Source organism: Mobula birostris, chromosome 14, assembly GCF_030028105.1.
Source record: "Mobula birostris isolate sMobBir1 chromosome 14, sMobBir1.hap1, whole genome shotgun sequence".
NCBI lineage: Eukaryota > Metazoa > Chordata > Chondrichthyes > Myliobatiformes > Myliobatidae > Mobula > Mobula birostris.
This window is the reverse complement of record NC_092383.1, coordinates 99779991-99790805: the sequence shown is the minus strand read 5'-3', so window position 1 is coordinate 99790805 and position 10815 is coordinate 99779991. Positions and strand designations below refer to the sequence as shown.

General features: G+C 52.9%; 1 protein-coding gene across 1 annotated transcript; it reads left to right on the top strand.

Moving 5' to 3' along the window:
- The first annotated feature begins 1508 nt into the window (after positions 1–1508).
- On the top strand, positions 1509–6488 carry LOC140209591 (uncharacterized). Its single transcript, XM_072277865.1, has 2 exons — positions 1509–1658; positions 3302–6488. Exon 2 carries the CDS (start codon positions 3304–3306, stop codon positions 5680–5682), a length of 2379 nt encoding a protein of 792 aa, XP_072133966.1. The 5' UTR covers positions 1509–1658; positions 3302–3303; the 3' UTR covers positions 5683–6488.
- Positions 6489–10815: the final 4327 nt, after the last annotated feature.

The window sequence follows — 10815 nt, the reverse complement described above, 5'->3', positions numbered from 1 at the left end:
GAGAGGGAGACGGACACAGTGACGGTGAGAGAGGGAGACGGACACAGAATGACGGTGAGAGAGAGGGAGACGGGCACAGAGTGACGAGAGAAAGGGAGACGGACACAGTGACGGTGAGAGAGAGGGAGATGGACACAGAGTGACAGTGAGAGAGAGTGAGACGGACACAGAGTGACGGTGAGAGAGACGGAGACGGACACAGTGACGGTGAGAGAGGGAGACGGACACAGAGTGACGAGAGAGAGAGGGAGACGGACACAGTGACGGTGAGAGACAGGGAGACGGACACAGAGTGACGGTGAGAGAGAGGGAGACGGACACAGAGTGACGGTGAGAGAGACGGAGACGGACACAGTGACGAGAGGGAGAGGGAGAGACGGACACAGTGACGGTGAGAGAGATGGAGATTGACACAGAGTGACGGTGAGAGAGGGGGAGACGGACACAGAGTGACAGTGAGAGAGAGGGAGACGGACACAGAGTGACGGTGAGAGAGACGGAGATTGACACAGAGTGACGAGAGAGAGAGGGAAATGGACACAGAGTGACAGCGAGAGAGGGAGACGGACACAGAGTGACGGTGAGAGAGGGAGACAGACACAGTGACGGAGAGAGAGAGGGAAACAGACACAGAGTGACGGTGAGAGAGGGAGACGGACACAGATTGACGTGAGAGAGAGGGAGACGGACACACAGTGATAGTGAGAGAGGGAGACGGACACAGAGTGACGGTGAGAGAGAGGGAGAAAGACACAGAGTGACGGTGAGAGAGAGGGAGATGGACACAGAGTGACGTGAGAGAGACGGACACAGAGTGACGGTGAGAGAGAGGGAGATGGACACAGAGTGACGGTGAGAGAGAGGGAGACGGACACAGTGACGGTGAGAGAGGGAGACGGACACAGAGTGACAGTGAGAGAGAGGGAGACGGACACAGAGTGACGGTGAGAGAGAGGGAGTCGGACACAGAGTGACAGTGAGGGAGACGGACACAGAGTGATGAGAGAGAGAGGGAGAGACGGACACAGTGACGGTGAGAGAGAGGGAGACGGACACAGAGTGACGGTGAGAGAGAGGGAGACGGACACAGAGTGACGGTGAGAGAGAGGGAGAGACAGACACAGTGACGGTGAGAGAGAGGGAGATGGACAGAGTGACGGTGAGAGAGAGGGAGACGGACACAGAGTGACGAGAGAGAGAGGGAGAGGGACACAGAGTGACGGTGAGAGGGGGAGACAGACCCACAGTGACGAGATAGATTGGGATGGTAGGGAAGAGAGGTACAGGAAGAGGTAGCGAGATAGAGGAAGAACAGGGTTGGGGTGAGGAGAAGAGTGTGAGAGGTATGGGAGTGAGGGAATGTGGATAGAGAAAGAGGGAAGGAAGGGGCAGGGGAGTGACTCCGACGCTGGGGAGTTGGGATGATGCAGTAGAGGGGGGAAGGGACATTTAATTACGAGAGAGACTGGAGCACAGGGGTAATCTCTTCTGTTCCTTCTGCAGCAAGGGTGGCAGAGAGGGAGACTGACAGAATGTGATCACTGAAACTCAACTGAAATATCCCCTTCTCCCTCAGGACCTCTGGACCAAGGAGTAGGAAAGCTGGCTTTGTCACCACTGACCAACACTGGGACACTCTAGTTTAGAGAGTCGAATTGGTGAGTGGGGAGCGCGAGCAGGAGGGGACTGACCACGAAGGAGGTTGATAAGGGAGTCTGTACTGTGGAGGGGTGAAAGAGAGGCAGTGGAACAGAGAGTGTGAGATATGTTGGGGGCCACCGATCTGTGGGAGAGGCAGACGTTTTGGTACCGAGACACAGTGTTTAACTTGCCTTGCACACTGTTCACACAGATCAGATCGTTACACGGTGCTTTGAGGTAGAACTTGGTAAAACAACAATGCAGAATGAAGTGTAATAGCTACAGAAAGAATGATGATGTTGAGACCTCCATTGGCCAGGGTTAACCGTGGAAATTGCATCCCGGCTGTCTAGGTACACAAACCTGGGCAGTACGATATGGAGAGCAAGCTGTTGCCCATGTAGCAAGCTCCCTCTCTTCGTGCATCTGATGTACCTAAAAGAACAGCAAAGACCGGTACCGTTTGGCACCAGCAGCATCGTAGGAGCTGCCGGTCAGTGTTGAACTTACAGATTCCAGCTCTGGATTTTTCCCTCGGGGTTTACTCCCAAAGCCTTCCCCATGCAATCAGCAGAAGTTTGAGATCAGAGTTTTCCTTCTCCTGGATGAGATGCCAACCGTGGCTGCCTGATATGACTGGTTTTAAGGCGCCAGTGGCCCGCCTTTGCTCCTTCACCAGTCAGTAGAAATGATTTTGCTGGGCTTAGTAGCTAAGCTGCCCAGGAATGCCAGGATCTGGACTTGGTTGTCAGAGGCTACTTGAGTTGCACGCCATTGGGAGCATTTAATAGGTTGTTGGAGCTTATACCCGCTACAACCCCCGGCTATCACAGAGAGAGTGCAGTGCAGGTAATCAATAACATGCAGGGTCATAGCAAGGTAGATTGTGAGATGAAGTATCTGTCTTAAGTCCATTCAAGTTCGAGCACAGCAGTTTGGAAGTTATCCTTCAGCACGGTGGGACATGTTTTCAGGAGCATGTGCTCACCTTCCCCCCACCCTCCACTGAAATGAGTGACCAGTTCTTTTGCTCTGATGACATGATGTTGTCCGGTCATTAAGCTCTCTGTCTCCTTGTTTTTTGAGATATGGCCCAGTGTCGTGGGTCATTGGTGAAGTAGAGCAGAACCTAGCCATGCAGCCGTGCGTGTAGGGGGAGTAGGGGGCTGCTATGTTTCGAATAATCGTGGCAGAGGTGTTGCCGCCCATCGGTACTGACTGCGGCTTGTGAGTCAGTGAAGTGAAGGGTCCAGCAGTAAAGGGGGGGGGGCATCACCTCCTAGGATCCGGCGGTTGGAGCTGAGTTTGCTTGGAATTTTGGAATTGAATGTGAAGATATAGTCAATAAACAATAGTCTTGACATTGGGAGGGATGGTGAGGGAGCACCAAACTGTACTGCGGTAAGGAGGGTGGGGGGGGGTGAAGGAGCAGTGGGGGGGGGTGATGGAGCAGTGTGGCGGGGGGGTAAGGGAGGGGAGTAATAGAGAGGGAAGGGCATTGATGAAGATAGGGCGAGGGAATAGTGAAAGAGGTATGAGGCAAGTTGATGAGAGGTGAGGGGAGGGGCAGTGAGGGAAGGACTGGGGAGCTCTGTGCCTATTGCCCCAATCCATCTTTGACTCTGTGCTGCCCTTCCTCTCCCTTCCCACCCCCGCACAGCAATGTCGTCTCCACCATGTCCTCAGCTGTCCCAGACTCCCAACGCCGATCGAGACCCCTCTCCCCCTGCAGTGGGGCAAGAGGCAGGGGATCCCCGGCCATCTTCTTTCATCACGTCCCCGAAGTCGCCAGCAACAGCAGCAGCCAAAATCACAGCAGAGGAGGAGCCGTCCACCCCTAGGACATCTACACAGGAGGAGGGGCTGGTGTGGACCCCCAAGCAGGAGGAGGAGGGGGACGAGCTCTTTTCCACCCACCCTGACCTTGAAACAGACCTCGAAGCCAACCCCGATGCTGACCCTGAAACTGACCCTGACGCCAGCTCTGACCCCGACCCCGACCGTGAACCTGAGGCTGAACCTGACCCCTTCGAGGATGCGGGATGGGGTGACGACTCTCCCCCCAGACTTCCTGAGCCCCCTGATTCAGGGGGAGTGCGGGAGGGCTTCTCTCCACCCCTGCTGGGCCACAATGGGGCAGTCACAGAGCCCCTCCCACACGCCGGTGTGGAGGAAGAGGAGGAGGGGGTGAAACGCCAACGCCGGCCCAATCGCTTCCCATGCCCCGAGTGCGGCAAGGGTTTTGCCTGCCCCTCCCACCTGGAGCGGCACCTCCGCACTCACACTGGTGAGCGCCCCTTCGAGTGCTCCGTCTGCGGAAAGACCTTCGCCACCCTCAGCCACCTGGCCCTGCACCGGCCCCGACACGGGGCCCCCCGTCCCTTTGAGTGCGCCATCTGCGGCCGCTGTTATCCCACCTACTCGGAGCTCTCCTCCCACCAGCGTTTCCACAGCGGCCGCCGCCCCTATCCCTGCCAGCTGTGCCCCAAGCGATTTTACACTTCCAGCGAACTGCGGGCTCACCAGCTGGCCCACACCGGCGAGCGGCCCCACCCCTGCTCCGCCTGCGGCAAGCGTTTTGGCCGGCTGGGGCACCTGCTGGAGCACCAGCGCACCCACACCGGCGAGCGCCCCTTCGAGTGTCCGCTCTGTGGCAAGCGTTTCCACTCCAGCAGTAACCTGACCCGGCACCGCCGCTTTCACAGCGGCGAGCGCCCCTTCGCCTGCGGCGAGTGTGCCAAGCGCTTCTTCACCTCTGGGGACCTTCGACGGCACCAGCAGACCCACGGCGGCGAGCGTCCCTTCTGCTGCGGCGAGTGCCCCCGCCGCTTTTACCGTTCCGGTGACCTAGTCAAGCACCAGCGCACCCACGGCGCCGAGCGGCCCCACGGCTGCCCGTCCTGCGGCAAGCGCTTCTGCACTGGCAGCGAGCTGAAGATCCACGCCCGCTTCCACAGTGGCGAGCGCCCCTTCCCCTGCTCCCAGTGCCCCAAGCGCTTCTACACGGCCAGCGAGCTCCGGGTGCACGGGCGCACTCACACCGGTGAGCGTCCCTACTGCTGTCCGCTCTGCGGCAAGTCGTTCTACCGCTCCGGTGACCTGAGCAAGCACCGCCGCACCCACACTGGCATCAAACCCTTCGCCTGCACCCACTGCCCCAAACGCTATTACACCTCCAGTGAGCTGGGCGTGCACTGCCGCACCCATACCGGCGAGAAGCCCTTCCGCTGTCAGCTCTGCTCCAAGGGTTTCTACACAGCCAGTGTGCTGGCCAAGCACAGGCTGACCCACGCTGCCTCGCCCAGCGGCCTCTTCCAGTGCCGTCTCTGCCCCCAGCGCTGCCCCAGCGCCGCCCGCCTACGCCTGCATGAGCGCCAGCACTCCGGCGAGCCCGCTTTCCAGTGCGGCGTGTGCCAGCGCCGCTTCTACACCGCAGGCGGCCTCAGCAAACACCAGAACGTGCACGATCCGGAGGCCGTGGCGGCGGCGGCTGCCCAGCAGCGACTGGCCGACGCCCGCACCCAGCAGCTGGCCGAGGCTGCCGAGCGGCAGCTGGAGGAAGTCCGTGCCCAGCAGCATGTGTCCGAGGTCATACCCGCCATGCCCGACCCCACCCTCGGCACCCGCCCTCCACCCGCCCTCTTTGAGTGCGGCATGTGCAAGCGAGGCTTCAGCTCCTGGGCCGAGCTGCTGGCCCACCAGCCGCAGCATGAGGGGGAGCGGGCGGTCCAGTGCGCCACCTGCCGCCAGCTGTTCGTGGCGCCGGCGGGCAGCGAGGAGGGGGGGGGCTCAGCAGGCCTGGGGACGGGAGGGGGTGCGGCCGAGCCCGAGGACGCACACTGTCCCCTCTGCCGGGGACACTTGGCTAGCTTTGACATCGGCGGCTTCGGCCTGGGCGTCTCCAATTTCGAGCTTTGCCTGCAGGGGGCCTTCCCTGGCGGCCCTGCCCCTGGATGGGACGGCACCTCTGTGGGGGACCTGTGTGGACAGGGTGCTCTCGCCCACCCCTCTGCCTGGCAGGGGGGCACTGGAGGGCAGTAGCTGGGTAATGGCGAAGGGGATGGGGGGGGAGTGGAGCGGCCTAGGGTTGGGAGATCTCGCGATGTTTTCATCCCTTCCTTCCTCCCTAACCAATCCCTGCAGCAACTGGGGAGCAGAGAAGGGACGTTCAGTGAGGGTAGTGAGTGTGAGAGCGAGGAGTGCAGAATGAATGTCACCGTGTGAGTCAGTCAGCGAGAGTGAATGAGCCAAGAGAGAGAGTGCCTGGGTGTGAATGTGGATGTGTCGGTGAGAACAAGTGTGATTGAGTGAAAGAGTGATTGAGCCAGTGCAGGTGAATGGAAAGCAGGAGAGGGTGAATAAGGCAGAGGGTGTGAAAGAGGCAATGAAAATGAACGAGTCTGAATACATGAAGCAGAGAAGCTGAGTGGAAGATGGGTGAGTAAAGCAGAGAGAGAGTGGGGAGAAAGAGGGAGTGAGTGAATCAGTGAATAAATGAATCAAAGAGTGAATAAGTGGCAGAGGATGATGGGGAGAGTGTGGAGGTGTGAGAGGGCGAGGAGGAGTGGAGCTGAGTAAGGCCAAAACCAATCGATACCACTGTGCCCCTCCCTCGACCAGCCCCCCCTCCCTCTGCTGAGGGGTACTGAGCCCACCGTGCCCCTCCCTCCACCAGTGCTCCTGGTGCGGGATACTGAGCCAAGCCACCGCAGGAATCAGGCAGCCGTGGGGTGGGGTGGGGGGTCCGGTCCGGAGGAGCTTCCTCCAATGTCCAAGCCCCCTTTTGTCTCGATCTGTTGCTTCTCCTCTGTACAATGTGAATTAAAATGGAAGGTGATAATACAAAACTCATAGTGCTTGGTTCTCTGTGTCTGGAGGGGGTGTGGAGCGTTAGGTTACGTCCAATCAGAGAGCAGGAGCATGACAAGAAGATACGTTTTCACTTAGGCTCGTGGCTGAAGATTAAAAAGCAGCACTTTGCAGCAGTTTTTCTGAGTTGGACAGCACCCAATCAGTAAAAGGGATTCATTAGAAAGTGGCATGGGCAATCGGAGCGGCCACTCTGAGAGTGGGCCAGTGCTGGAATGGATTTGGCTTATCAAGCTCGAGCAAGGTAAGTACCTGGTAAGGTTCTTCATCTTCTTTATTCCTCATAAGTTATTGCAGGGAGAGTGCTCTGGGTGTTTTGTTCTCTGCGTGATATGTGGGAATTCTGGGAGACCTCCAGCCTCCCAGGTGACTACACCTGTACCAGGTACCAAGCTGCAACTCGTCAGAGAATCTGTTAAAGGAAGTTCAATGACCTCAGCTCATAAGGGAGACAGAGGAAGTGTTAGATAAGAGCTACAGGGAGATAGTCAGCCTTAGGTTGCAGGAGGCAGGTAACTGGGTGACTGCCAAGAGAAGGATGGGAATGGGCAGCCAGTGCAAAGTAATCCTGTGGCTATTCCCCTCAATAATAAGTATACCACTTTGGATAGTATTATGGTGGGGAGGGGGGGAGCCGCAGACCGGGTCTCTGGCATTGTGGCTCAGAAGAGAACAGGGGTGAAGAGGACTGCAGAGGTGGTAGGAGATTCCGTTGGAATAGAGGCAAGATTGGGTGTGATGGAGACACCCGGAGGGTATGTTGTCTCCACAGAGCCAGGATTGGGGATGTCTCAGATCAGGTTTACAGTATTCTAGAGAGGGTGGCTGAGCAGCCAGAAGTCTTAGTACATGTTGGTATCAATGACATAGGTGCGAAAGGTGAAGGGGTCTTGAAGAGAGATTTTAGGGACCTCGTTAGAAAGCTGAAAAACAGGACCTCCAGGGTAGTAATCTCTGGATTGCTGCCCATGCTACTCACCAGTGAGGGCAAGAGCAGGATGACTTGGCAGATGAATGCGTGGCTCAGGAAATAGTGAAGGGGGCTGGGTTTCAGGTTTATGGATCATTGGAGTCTATTCTGTGGAAGGTACGACCCAAACAAAAGGGGCAGGTTACACCTGAACCTGAGGGGGACCAATATCATTGTGGGCACTTTTGCTAGAGCTGTTCAGGAGGTTTAAAGTAATTTGTCAGGGGGATGGGAGGCAGAATGATAATGCTGTAGTTGGTTTACATACAGGCAATGTGTAATGAAACTGCTAGCAAGGAGAGGCTGAAGACGGCTAAATTGCAGTCAACACGGTAAGTTGCAATGTAAAAGGTGGACAAAATCGCAAAGTGTGATGAATACAGAAATTAAGGTGATATGCACATAGTATACGGAATAAGGTAGATGAATTAATAGCACAGTTAGAAATTGAAATGTATGATGTGGGCATCACTGAATTGTGGCTGAAAGAAGATTATAGTGGGACCTTAATGTTCAAGGATACACATTGTATGAAAAGAACAGGTAGGTAGAAGGGGTGACGTGGCCCTGATGTTAAAAAAAAATGAAATTAAATCATTAGAAAGAGGTTGCATAGGATTGGATTGTGTAGAATGGTTATGGATAGAGCTAAGGGTAAAAAGACCCTGATGTGAGTTACATACCGATCACCTCCCCCCACCCAAATAAAACAGTAGTAAAGATGTGGTCTACAAATTACGACACGAGATAGAAACTGCATGTCAAAAGGACAATATTACAGTAGTCATGGAGGATTTCAATATGTAGGTAGATCAGGTTGGTTATGCTGGCTGTTGAGAGGGGGATTTCCAGAGAGCTTTTTGAGCAGCTAGTGGTTGAGCCCACTAGGGGATCAGCGATTCTGGACTGGGTGTTGTGCAACGAACCAGAATTGATTAGCGAGCTTAAGGCAAAGAAACCCTTAGGAGCCAGTGATCAAAATATGATAGAATTTGCCCTGAAATTTGAGAGAGAGAAGGTAGAGCCAGATGGATCAGTATTTCAGTGGAGTAAAGGGAATTACTGGGGCATGAGAGAGAAGTTGAATGGAAAGAAACACTAACAGTAGCAATCACTGGAATATCTGGGAGCAATTCGAAGATGTAATAGATATACATGCCAAAGAAGAAGTATTCTAAAGGCAGGATGACATGATCGTTGTTGACGAGAGGTCAAAGCAAAAGAGAAGGCAGACAATAGGGCAAAAATTCGTGAGGGTGCTTAACAAGAGCACATAGTATTACAGGAAAGATATTAGCATGAACAAAGCATTGGCTGATTGGCAGGAGGCGAAGGGTGCTTTTTCTGGTTGGTTGTCAGTAATTAGTGGTGTTCCATAGGGGTCTGTGTTGGGACTGCTATCCATGCTACATGGATTTGAGTGATGAAATTAATAGCTTTGTGGATGACATGAAGATAGACAGAGGGGTAGGCTGTGTTGAAGAAGCCGGAAGTCTACAGAAAGACCTGGACAGATTGGGAGAAGAGGTTAAGTATACAATGATGTATTTTGGTAGATGGAATAAAGGTGTAGACTATTTTCTAAATTGGGGAGAAAATTAAAAAATATAGGTGCAAAAGGACTTGGGTGTTCTGCATGATTCCCTAAAGGTTAACTTGCAGGCTGAGTCAGTGATAAGGAAGGCAAATGCAAAGTTAGCATCCATTTTGAGAGGGCGAATATAAAAGCACGGATGTAATGCTGAGGCTTGAAAGAGGCATTGGTCAGACTGTATTTCAAATATTGCTGGCTGTTTTGGGCCCTTTATCTCAGAAAAGATGTGCTGGTATTGAAGTGGGTCCTGTTCTCCAGAATCTAGTGATTCTTGAAAGATCATTTCTCAAACCTCCACAATCTTTTCAGCTCAGTCCTTCAGAACCCTGGAGTGTAGTCCATCTGGTTCAGGTGAATTATCTTCCTTCAGACCTTTCAGCTTCCCAAGTGCCTTCTCCTTTGTGATAGCAACTGCATTCGCTTCTGCCCCTTGACACTCTCGAATTTCCAGCACACAGCGACTTCACAATGAAGACTGATGCAAAACACATGTTAAATTCATTCGCTATTTCTTTGACCCCTCCCCCATTACTACCTCTCCAGCATCATTTTCCAGTGCTCCAATATGCACTTTTATCTCTCTTTTACTCTTCAAATATCTTGAAAAAAAACACACTTTTGGTATCCTGTTTGATAATATTGCCTAACTTCTCTTCATATTTAATCCTTTCTCTCCTTATGGCTTTTTAGTTGCTTTCTCTTGGTCTTAAAAAACATCCTAATCCTCTAACATCCGACTAGTTTTTGCCATATTAAATGCCCTCTCTTCCCTTTATACTGTCTCTGACTTCCCTTCTCAGCTACAGTTGCAACCTCATCACTTTGGAATATGTCTTCATCTTTGGGATGTATCTTCCCTGTGCCTTCCAAATTGTTCCCAGAAACTCCAGCCATTGATGTTCTACCATCAACCCTGCTAGTTTCGCCTTCCAATCAACTTTGGTTCGTTCTTCTCTCATACCTCTGTAATTGCCTGTACTGCACTATAATACTGTTACATCTGACTTTATCTGCTCCCTCTCAAACTGCACGGTGAGTCCTATCATATTATGATTACTGTCTCCTGAGGGTTCCTTAACTGAAGCTGAGACCCCCCCCCCATCTAAAATGCCATCTCGTGGACAGTCTACAAATTCTCTTGGGATCCAGCACCAGCCTGATTTTCTCAATCTATCTGCATATTGAAATACAGTACCCCATGACTATCGTAACTTTGCCCTTTTTACATGCATTTTCTATCTTGCATTGTAATTTGTGTCCCACATCTTGGCTACTGGTTGGAGGCCTGTATATAACTCCCATTAGGATAATTTTACCCTTGCATTTTCTTAATTCCAACCACAAGGATCCTCCATCTTCCTATTCTATGTCACCTCTTTCTAACGATTTGATTTCATTTTTTACCAACAGGGTCACCCCACACACACCCTCCGCCTAGCTGTCTGTCCATACAATACAATGTGTTAAGCTCCCAACTATGATCTTTCGGCCACAACTCAGTGATGCCCACAACATTGTACCTGCCAATCTCTAAATGCACTACAAGATCATGAATGGGCAAAAAGGTGGCAGGTGGAATATAGTGATGAGAAATGTACATTAATGCAAATTGGTAAAATGGACAGTAGTTCAGACTATTACCCAAATGGGGAGAAAATTCAAACATCAAAGGCGAAGGCACAAATCAGACAGCACTTGGAGTATTGTCAACAGTTTTGGGCCCCATATCTCAGAAAGGATG